At 40.8% G+C, this 12,083-nt stretch overlaps 1 protein-coding gene across 2 annotated transcripts in view; it reads right to left on the bottom strand.

Annotated features, from left to right (window-relative positions):
• The window catches only part of CDH13 (cadherin 13), a 480,777-nt gene that overhangs the window by 25,638 nt on the left and 443,056 nt on the right, over positions 1 to 12,083 (bottom strand). For both annotated transcript variants that reach the window (XM_062586341.1, XM_062586342.1), the window contains exon 11: positions 9,541 to 9,683. In XM_062586341.1, the coding sequence (XP_062442325.1) occupies positions 9,541 to 9,683 (143 nt within the window). The remainder of the gene's footprint in view (positions 1 to 9,540; positions 9,684 to 12,083) is intronic.

Genomic DNA, 12,083 nt, shown 5'->3' with positions numbered 1-12,083 from the left:
GATTTCTAATATGGCCAAGTTGTGCGCCTTGAAATTAAAGACAGTATTTGGACTGCTCTGAAACTGGATTAAGATGTTTCTCTATTCAGTGTAAGTTCTAGTATCTGCAGCTTCATTTATTTAAAATGACAGCAAAACCAGAGTTGGGAATTCCCACACAGCAGGTGGGATTTTCAAATATGACCAACATGATTAGAAGCCAAATACCTCTAAAAGTCAATGGAAGTCGAGCACAAAATTTTTGGGGGTATCCAGAAGAAACCCCACAATGTGATCGAGGGTTGCCCACGTAGCATCGTACGTCACTGCACCCCGTGAGCCCTGTGAACACCTGCAGCTCTATTTTGCCTCACCCGAATGGACTGGCACATGCTTCCGTACCATGCGAGCACGTTCATGCTCCCGTCTAAACATCTGACTGCACCTTGGGCAGACCAGCTATGGAGGCTTGAAAATGGTCCATGCAGATGCCAATAACTGTGTAGCAGCCAATCATTGCTATGAAAACGGGTTTTATATCGTGTTAACTCAAAACATGACTTTCACTGAGCATTTTGAGTTCAGACATTTGTTAGACTTGATGCTAAAGAAGCCTCAGGGAACATAACGCTGGCTGCACCAGTATCTGGGCTGTGCCCACCTACTCCCATGGCTATTTCCACATCCAGTAGTGTTTTCCTCCATTAATGGAGCTCTATCAAGAACAGCAACACAGGAAGAAATAATTTAGACACTTTCCTGTTGCCAGTTCCACAGCTCTCATGTTCAGACACCTATATTCCCTTCTAGGAGTACAGCTGGACACGGTGGTGGTGAAAAGCTCGTAGCCACACATTTAAGATAAGCTGCCAGCACACACTTTTAGAAGCCGGTCAGAAACATTGTTTTAACCTGGCAAAACATTTTCAAGGTGGAAGAATTGTCTAAATACATCTCCAAGAGAAAACAGCTCATAAAAATGTAATCGTATTCTTCCAGCCATCCCTCTCCTATTCTGCAGCAAATCCCCAAATTAGCCTAAAAGATCCCCCAGAGCTACTGAAATTCCCTGATGGGTTAATGTCATCGATTAAATTTTCTAGGCTTTCAGAAACATATTCAAAATGTTGAAAATGAACAGTCTTGGACATTTTGGATTATGGTGATTTTGAATTATCCTTGAAAATGGAGATACCTATTCCTTAAAGCTGTAGAAACATTCTTAAGAATATATCCAAGTAAAACAATCAATTGAACATGCTATTTAAAATGTAAAAATATATTATTTGGTCAACAGCCCCCAAAATCAATGAATGAAATTCATACTGTCCACCCTATCTTGAGCCTTCTGAGTCCTGATATTTTTAAATCCCTCTTTGGAATGACTTAGGTTTTATTTTCACTTAGAGTTAGGCATCTAAAATATTTTCATTAGAATTTTAAAGGTGTTATAAACTAAACTGGATATAATGAGAACATTTATTCAGCTCACTCAAATTTTATTTGATTTCTGAAAACCAACATAGAAAGTCTCAAAAAATATTTTCCCTTCTAATTTGACCATGCTTTTGCTTTTCCAGGTTTTGTCCAAGAAAAGGTAAGGGAATAAACATAATAATGAGACGAGCTAATTTTATACTGATTCAGTGTCTAATGAACCTGAAGAAAAGAAACTTTGTATCTGCAGTTGTGAGCCAAGGTGATTTGCATAATCTTCAAGTTAAAATTGCTTATCCACCACGTCTCTCAAAATTGTTTGGCTATTAACTTCCATTCATTCCTACTAGCACGGAAAGAGAGTATTACTGGAAGAAAACATGTTGCAAGAATAGGGCAGTAGTGGCAAACAAGACAAAAGTTTCCATTCCAATTCTGCTAACACTTTTCTATCTTGCCTTTCATCAACTGATCTTTTAACACCAGCACAAGAAAAATGCACAGCAATGGTAGTCACTACTGTTTTCTTATGCTGTTTTGTATTAAAGAAAGCAAATACTTAGCTGGCCTAATTTCTGGTAACACTGTATGAGCTAATAGACTGTGAGTCAGTGCAATATCTCACAGTCATTTCTTTTAATTTGTGGTAGTGTTGTGTTGAAAATACTTGATCTAAAATGAAACGTTGCACAAGCGAGAAGCATGGATTATCAAATGCAGAAAATAGGTATTTGCACATGCCATGTGGAAAAGGGCTTTGACTAGATCAGAAGTCAGTTAACTTGTAAATAATATAATCTGTTTAGTGGCGCAGCTAAGAAACAAAGCATTCATAATCAAAATATTATCAGCTGACAAGAAAAATGCCAAACAGACAAATCAGAAAGTGTTAAGACTAGGAGGCAATTAACGAGACCACATTTTCACTGAGATTTAGGAAGTTGTTCAACTAACGGCATCAAAACCTAAATACATGAAGTCTTCTGTGTTTAGAACTGTAATGTTTTGTATCTTGGACATTACAGTAAAGGAATATTTATGTGAATGCCTTTGCAGAACTGTATCTTATAAGAGGCAATTAAGAAAAAGGGAATTTAATTTGAATGATTATACTTTTTTCCCAAGAACACTGCAGACCTGGAGTTCTAGCAAAATTTACCGAATTTCCGAAGAAGCAAAATCAACCATATTAGAGAATCCAGCTACTAGACAGATCTGACCGACAATTTTGCTTGACGCAAGAATAGTTTTTAGGAAGAACGGAGCGTGCAATGTCCCTTTTCACATGCTCATCATGAATGGTAAAAAACCTCTGCACTCATTTCTTCGTATCAAGTTGTGCTTCCATGGCCATCAAATTCATACGTATTATCTATGTCCTTCTATGCTATGGTGTGGAAATTACAAGGCTGTTTAGTTCCTAGAGCAAGAAGCTTGCCCTCTGCCAGATGTGTGAGGTACCAGTTGCTATACTGATTTCCTCGCAGGCTGACAGCGTGAAACTTCATCTATTCTAAATTTTCCTACAATATTTATGGTGCACTATTTAGCAGCAGTTTTTAGTCCTCTTGCCACGTGCATTTAGGTAAATTGATTCTACCTTTAGTTTGCTGCTTCTGCTGTTTTGCTGGTGACAAAGTTGCGCAGATACGAAATCAGAAAGTAGGATGAACTGAGTGATCCTAGTAAGAACAATTTTCCTTCATATACGAGCAGAAGAAAGCCCTTAAGAATTGAATTTGCTACTTGCTGGCACAATTACCTCTCCACTGACCCATCATGAATAAAGTTGCATTTCTTAAAACTTCTATAAACCATATATGAATCATAGTCATATTAAGGCCAATTTGGAACAACTCTAACGACGTCTACAGAATTTTTTTCATTTTACTCCTACATAACTAACTGTAATATGTAGGACTGCCAAGGTGCTCTCCTTGGATATGGATTTCTCCCAATTTCTCTATTTTCAGCTTCAGCTTTGCCTGAAGGAGAAGCTGCAGCTTACTAGCTGTGCAATGTGTTCTCTGGCCTGCTTTTGCTTTGCTGTATTTAATACAGCAAGAAAAGAAGAGAACAAGCAGTGAAAAGTGCAAGTTCCCAAACTGCCTGGAGGGAGCTCCCCGGCCAGCCGGTGCAACCTGTCGTTGGACGAGGCAGCACCTTCTCGCTTTACATGCCTATACTTCAAGTACGGACTGCGAGAAACAGTATTTTGTGCTTTGTAACCATGCTGTCATGAACACCAAAACTGAAATTTCAGAGTGTTTCCCCCCTCATGGCTCTTTTCCCCTCTCCATACGCTGTTTTGCTAATCAGAAAATGTGGGCATAGTAGGTAAAGTGACAACAGGTGCAGGCATAAATCCCATTCAGATGGGCATATTGCCACTACATTTTGCATTCAAGTTCAAGTCTATTAGTGGTTCCACTAAAGTCAATGGAACGAGTGGAGTGGGAAGATACCAAAATCCAGCTGGGCTGCTGAGCATCTGACATACTTGAAAATCAATCTCACAAATGCAACAGGCTTACATTTTCTATAAACGACGTCCCAAATTTCCCATGACTGGAAATTTCCTATTTTAAAAATATTTATTGTTATCTAGCTATCTTTTTTTCCCATGATTTATAAAACAAATAACCCATAAAAGTTGCAATCCTTCAATCATTCACTCAAATAATATATGCAGATCCTATTTTTGAGTAATTACATTTCAAAAGAGCACAGCTCTTTCAGCATATCAAATTGCTACTGACATATGCCATCCGTCTTAAATATTGTTTTCAGCATTTTAATTTCTTTTTCTAATCATCAGTCCATGATGACAAATTAAAACAATATTTTGTGTGCAATTCATATTTTACTGAAATTTAAAATGGCAAGAAAAGGATGAGCATTCCATTTATTTTTTCTTCTCAATTAATACAGCAATTAAGATAAGGGATATAAAACTGGCTTAATTGGGTTGCCATGGCAACTAATTGCCTGATTTCTTCAAAAATAGCATGTTTTTGGTGGAATCAATCTATGGTAATTTAATTAGGTGCATCATGAAGCAAGACGACAGGTTAGAAACATGTAAGGAGAAATTCTAATTGCAAGTTGTTACACAGCTCTTTGTTATTCCATTTTTTCCTAGCTGTTGTCTGTTTCTGTTCATTACACATCGGCGCAGGGCGATAATTCTGCTTTTTAACGATGAGGAGCACCGAGACTCGTGCAGTGAATGGGGTTTGGAATTGCTGGGCTTTAGTTCAGCCGGCCCTGGAAACGAGGAAGAAAGTCCGGATTCGAAGCTGCCTCCCTCCTTCCCCCTTTTCCTTTGAACGTGCAACAGGGGAACCGAACCGGTGGCGTCCAGTTAGCTAATTTACGCACACGCAACTCGCCACGCAAAAGCGATATGCAGCTCTCTTAGAGCCGGCCGGTGCAATGCGAGACGAGCCCTGGGAGGTGCTCGTAAAGCGGCGCCGGCTCCCGCGGGCGATGACTGAACGTTTCTAAAGCTACATCAGTCGAAACTGTGAACCCTTAAGTCTGCCTCTGAGCACCTCTGACGTGGGACAGATGCCACATTTTTAACGACTTTTATCCTCCTCTGAACAAAAGTTTAGCGTAGGAGAGGTGCTTATATTTGCCACCCATGCCCTGCGGTGGCCCGGTGCTGGGAAAAGCAGGCGCAGAGCCCGTCTCGGAGGGAAAGCTTTGCTGGCTGCCTTTGGGGGGTTGGATGCCCCTCAAAATGAAATGCAAAACACGCAGCTGGTAATTGCATCTAACCAAATTGGCAGGACTGGCCACTGGGTGTTTCACCCCTTGTCACCAGCAGCGGGCATAGCTGAATAGCACCGATGAGTTTCCCTGTGTCGCACAAACAAAGGTGAGCAAAGTCATTTTTCTGAAGAGATGGAAAAAAAAGAAATCACACAATAGGGACACTAAATGGAGTATTGTGCTATTTTGCAGCAACATCCATGATTATTGCACACCTAACAGAATATATCCAAGCAGATTTACCTGATTTCTTCCTCTCTCCTAAAGGAAAGGGAGAAACCTCTCCAGCACTTTTAGATTTTGCAGGGTTTTTTTTTGTAGCTTCTCCAGTTCTGATGTTTCAGTCCTCCCTTCTTCTAAGTTGTGACTCAGACTCTTAGAATACATGGAAAAAGATGATTCTTGCAGAGTTTTTAGCATGACTGACCTTACAAGAAAAACATGCAGGTATTCTGTTTCAGGTTAGTACTCCCAAATCCTCCAGTTTATGATAGGGCTGTAGGATGGCTACTGAAGAACATTACACCGCAGTAGTATAGCGGATCTCCTGCAGAGGCCGTTCCACGCAGATTTCTCAACTGATTCCTTGCCTGTATTTAATGTATGTGTATTTTACAGGTATACTCCCAAAAACTGCATTTTATGCTGGTGGTATTGCACTGTTTTTAATGAGCAGAATGCTAAATTCACGAAATCAAACTATCACCGTTATCAGCACTTTCCTTAATTGAATGAACCCTCTGCTGTTTTCCAAGTTTGCATAAACCTGACTTTGGCCCATTACGAGCTCATTCTCAGATTAAACACAGTTCATGATGCTTTAATATGTTAACTCTGCTTCACGATATTTCCTGCTAGTGTTTAATTTCTTCTTTAATATACCAGGGACTATGTCCACACAAATTTTTAATAAAAAGAGTTTTCAAATTCTAAAGACACTACCTTGATCTTTACTGAAATCAAAAGTACAAAGCAAATTAGGACATCCGTTCCCCAAAAGTCCTTTTAAAACTGAAATTTTCCCCAATAAAAGGTCAGACTTTATTATCTACAAAATTAATACTGTGCCCATCAAATTTGCTCTTACACATTGTTTCAATTATGTTTGGAAGGTATGGGAACTGTTTAGAGCAGAAATAACATAATTCACACTTAACTACGTTTCTCTGCAGTTAATTTGATAATGCTGAAAAAGAGTACCATAAAGTTCAAAGAATATCATAAACAACTAAATTATTTCCTGCAGTAGAATGACTCCATTTTCTATGGTCCATTCACAATTACTATCCTACTGGTAAGAATATTTTTGTGATTTACTGGAAGAAAAGATAAAGATGTTGTGGCCTGTGGATTTATATAAAGAGCTACGAACCGTGGAGTTCCTGGTTTAACTTCTGACTGAAACCTTCAACATTTTACAAATAGGGAGAATGCCCTGGCTGGGGTGCAAGCACTCCCGAATCCAGGCTCCCTCCCGACATCCGTAAAGGGAACGGAGAAAGCATTATGTGAATTCCTGCAGGAAACGGTGACCTCTAAACGAGCCAGCTTCTCCCCCCAGAGCTCCCAAGCGCCGCTGCACTGAGAGCTGGATATTGCCCCAAGATCTCCCCATTTCTCCCAGTTAGAAAAGCAAAGGCCTGGGCAGCCCAAACTTTCCTGGTGCAGGTGCCAGGAAATCTCAGATTTCACTCTGAGGTGAGTCAAGAAAATAGGGCTCTGTCAGACACAGAGGGAGAAAAAAAGAGCGTAATATGCTATAAATAAAGAGCTTGCATTAGACAAAAACAGAATCTACATTTAATGAAAAACAAACATACGTTTTGCTCTTGTTTCTTTGCCAGCAGCCATACACAATTGTGAAAGAAATAGCTTACAGTAAATGCTTTTGGAAAAAGAAAAAAAAAAAAGAGAGAGAGTCTCTGATTTATTATGTTTTTTTTCTTTTCTCCTTTCTTTGCCCCAAGTCTATTAGCCCAAGTAAATGACTTGCTCTATTGGAAACGCCAGTAAATTTTCAGCTTACCACCCTATCTTATTCAGCAATTTTTAATCCTGCCAAAAGCAGCCCTATCACATAAAAATCTTAACCATATTCTCTGACATTAAATAGACTAACCTGCAAAAAGAGACGGCTTTTACTTTGCAGTTTGTGCACAGTGCTATTGGAGAGAGAATGCATGCAGTTACGTTCACTCTGACTTTTCATTTCTAACCTAACATAACCTTCTTTCAAAGTCCTGAAAGAATTTTGCATTCATTTCATATTATTCTACCACAAGTTTGCTTGTCATCCAGTGTGATATCCTTTCTCGTGGTGGACGTATGGTTGGCTAGAAAAAAAATCAAGAGGGTATTAGCTTTGCTAGCGAGCATCAGCAGTGACCTGGAAATCAGCCGGGGAGCAGCTTTGAGGGATGTTACAAGGGATGGGGTAGCCCCCAAAGCAAATCACTGAAATCAATTAAAAAATAAAAGCTTCCTTGGCTGCCCTGGCCATAGGGTCTAGACTTCACGCATCGCAGACCACCAGCACACACACGCCGAGAGCGTAGCGCTCCTTCTGCGGCCAGGGCCATCGCAGCGTGGGCCGACCACCGCGGGCAACTTCACCGCTGCAGCCGCATCCCGCGAGCTCCGCCACGGCGCGTTTACACACACCGGCAGACTGCCCGCCCAGTTACCAACCTACCTCCAAGTCTAATGCATGCCACCAGCTGCTTGGGAATTAATGCGGGGTGACACAGCGCTGGAGGTTAACAGCCGCTGTTTAGGGCCCGCTATTTACTGCCGTTCCCACCTGGGGCTGAGCTACTCCCAGCAAGCTGTGCAATGCTCGTCAACGACTCTGGTTAACACTTTAGCATGCCACTTCTAAATGCACACATGTGGTTTCTAACTACCTCATTCAGAGAAGTCAATAACATCTGCGGAGACTAGCTGCCACGCTAACAGTACCGCAGAGCTCCAGGCGAGCGCAGGAACAGCCGCTGGGACTGGATGCCGAGTGTGTCTCAGTGCAATCTGCGCTCCCTGACTCGGGTGAAAGCTCTTCTGGCCAGTGCCTGGCCAGTACCAGGGAACTAAGAGAGGTCACCTAACTCCTGGCAAGGAGGTTCTCATTTACCGACTTACTCTATTCTATTCTCTTATTTAGAATAAATGTCAGTAACGAGTGTCACTGCACAGAGCGCAAGATAAAACTCCACACAAGCAAGCAGGGAGAGTCCACTTTTGTTTAGGAAATTCTCAGTTTTTCGCTCTTCCTTTTCTCTTTGACCACACGGCTGTACGTAACTCTGCCTTTAAAACATACACAACTTTTAATCAGTCTCTCAGTAAAATTGTCCTGATGTTTTACTTATTCACCGTAAGATTACATTTCCCAGCGTAGTTCATTTTAAGATGCATTTAAAAAAATCTTTATCCAATAGCAAATGAAAGATAGAAATAAGTTTAGTGCTATATTTTTCTCTGGGAATGTCCTGATAAAACATATATATGAATATATAAGCAAATTATCACCTCATTGGAAAAAAAATATTCTTTTCTGTTTAAAGAGATATTTTCTTTTTTCTGTCAAGGCCTGCAAATGTTTCTTGAGTCATGTGATTACAAAAATGTAGAATTACTCTCCTAGAAAGAATATTTTACGATTTATCACCAGGACTAAACCAGCTGCAGCTGTGGAAAAGCGTTAGAATATTAGCTGTTATATTACAGAAAAAGCTCTTATTTGTTTTGTGCCTTCAGCTCTAGAGATTTGCAGGAGTGTTCAGGATTTTCTCTGTATTTCTCTCTGCTACGGAAGTTGCTCATACTGAATTTTCACTAGATGGTTTGTTTCAGATTATATTTGACAGAAGGAACTTTAATCCACATAATATGTAAAAAAAATTGCATTTTAACAAGAGTTTTTGCTTATGTTTTTCTCGTCACTGGTACTGAATGTTGAATAAGACACAACTCAGCATATCAAGATGAGCAGTTACTGGTATTTAGGTGCCTTAGGCTTAAGAACTGCTCAAATATTACGAAGAAATTAACTCTGATAAAGATGAGTTATTATTTCCTAAGAATCTTCTTATGCTACTTACATCTCAGATCTCAGCACAGGAATAAATATGCATGACTTGGCCTTAAACCAGAGCTTTCTCAGCCTGATGTTTAAGTTTATTCCTCTATTTTCCGTTGGTCACAACGCGTCCTTATACCTTCGGGTGGCCGTTCCACAAAGCACTGAAGCATAACCTTAACTTTACACGCGCACTCTTTGTGAACAGTACCTTTTCAAGCAGAGAAAAAATAATTTCAGTGTAACAGATGTGATCAGTAATAGTCACTCACCGCTGTCTATGGCCAGAAACAGAGCAGTGTACACGTTATTGTGCACGTAAGGAGACTCACGGTCCAGGATGGCGGTGGTGCCAATGGTACCGTTGGTAGGGTTAATTTCTAACCAGCCCGCTGGATCCTTGTAAACTGAATATCTAAAGAAGAAGATAAAAAAACATCAAGAGATTACTCATTGAGACATTTTTGCAAATGGTTGCATCACTACAGGAGAATATATCTTTGCCCTCATTGACTTTCATGGAGTGGAAGAAAGGTAACTTAAATGTTGTGCCTTCCCTGTAAGTTAGGTCATTATCACTAGGCTCATTTGATAGATGGAGGAACATAAAGAGGTATTAGCTAATATCTTTGGACACATATGCCTCAAAGCCTCACACTGAAATCCATATTTAAAACTTAAATTAAATAGAAGCTGCTTCCTAGTGTTGATCTTCGGCACGTTACATGCCAGAGGATCTGACCGCTTTCACGCACCGCCGCGACACCATCCATGGACCAGTATCTACAGAGCCCAGGCATATTCTCACATTTCTTTGCTTGCCAGATCCAAAATCCTGTTTGGAGTAGGCGTTATTTTTGATTGCTTTTCTGAGTGTTCTTCATTTGATTGATTATTTTGTGTGGGGCTGGAGATGTGAGAGATGGTGGGGCATGGTGACAAAAGGATAGTTAGCCCATGGATTCATCCGGGCTCTCTTGAGAGTTTGTTACCCAGCAGCCCCCAGCTTCTACAGATTTATTCTGCAAGTTATGGTCTGTAATCGATCTCAGGAAGATGCTCAGAATTGTGGAGCAATTCAACCCCATAACTTGAACTGAATAAGGAATCGAAAATGCTGTTCATCAAGGTCACTCAATACATAATTCACTTTTGTGCTTTCTTTGCAATAATCATCACAAATAGTTAGACACCAAACCTGAAAATATTTGCAGAAATCACTTAGTTTGTGCACTAAGAATTGCTCCACTTGACTTAAGTAACGACTGTATGAATGGTCACGATTAGGGCCTGATTCATAGCTAAACATATTAAATAATGTAATAACACAGAGCTGAATTAAGTGGCACGAGTTCTCTCTCCAGTGAAATATGTTAGCATTTCAAACCAAAATTCCAATCATATAATCAATACATACTATAATAACCTGTTTATCTTTTTTGTACTGGATTGTTATAGCTCATAAACAGCCATGAGATTTTTCAGAGACATCCTGAATTACAAGTAATCGACACAAAATCTGTTATTATTTAATGAGTATGTGCCAAGCCAGTGCCTCTTAGTGACATTCATTTAAAAGGTGTGCTATGTTATAATGCTGCCAAAAATAATTTATCAGTGCAACCATTTCCCGAGGGAATAATCAAAAGCAAGAGATTCGTTAGAGGAGAAAAAAAGGTAGGTAAAATAATGAAATAAAATGGCAAGTGCTAGACGGGAAAGAATAAATCGCAGGTCAATAAATAAAGGCATGATCCCTTGCTTTGGCCTCTTGTATCCTTTGGAAGGAGCAAAAATAAGTTGTGATCCCTCTAGCAAATGGCAAAGGCATGTCCATCAGCATGGCTACCAGCAAGCGCAGATGTTCAGCTTCCACATCTGGCTGCCACCAACCCCCTGGTCCCAGGTTTGGACGGGGGTTTTGCCCAGGCACAGACTGACAGCTTTTGCCCAGGATTGCTAGACCTCGAAAAGGCCAGGCAGGGCCACGGCTCTGAGCGGGTCGCTCGCTATCTGCGAGAGACATGAGCATCATTCATTGAGCAGCCAACGTGCGCGTGTCTGAACAGCAAGGGTGAGCATTTGCTGAAGCTGGAAGGAAAACAAATGAGAACGGCCTAGCGCTTGGCTCAAGCTTAAATTCCGTTAGTACGACGGCACTGTAAAAAGCTACTGAGCAAACTGAAGAATGGGACTTATCCATTCCCCAGCCCAGGAATTTCCCCTCCAAAATTGGCAATATTGCCATGTGAGGGTGTCATTAAGCAAAGATGCCATGTTTTCCTGTAACTTAAGAAAGATTAGAATAGATTGAACTAATACTAGTGATTGAATCATACATCCTGGGCCTGGCCACCATACCATTCAGCAAGAAGAAAACTAAATTCTTATAAAAGAGAGAAACGCTGGGCAAATTGCGTGAGCAAGGCAGTGCACATACTTAGGTCGGAGAAATGCAGGACAGACCCATGGATACCTTGCCCCAGCCCTCAGATCAGATATCCATCGTACCTGCATTAGCTGGAAGGACAGCGAGACTTCAGCTTATGCTTCAGCTTATGCTGACTTCAGCTTATGCTTCAGCAAGCACAGGGCTCCAGGATCTTTACGAACTGACCATGTGGGCCCATAGGTCCATTTCAATAAGCTATTCTGCAGATTCTACTTCAAAGAGTAATATAGTATCTCATCTCAGAAGAAACCGGCCAAGCGGCTGCCAGGCTTGATCTGGAGCCTGCTCCAGGCTTGCAAAGTGCAATCTCTGCCGGGCTGCTGAACCATATAGACTCTGCCAAGACCCCATGGGAACACACAG

The sequence above is a fragment of the Rhea pennata genome, chromosome 13, assembly GCF_028389875.1.
Source record: "Rhea pennata isolate bPtePen1 chromosome 13, bPtePen1.pri, whole genome shotgun sequence".
Taxonomy (NCBI): Eukaryota; Metazoa; Chordata; class Aves; order Rheiformes; family Rheidae; genus Rhea; species Rhea pennata.
Note: the sequence above shows the minus strand (reverse complement) of the source record. Positions and strands in the feature narration are given on the sequence as shown.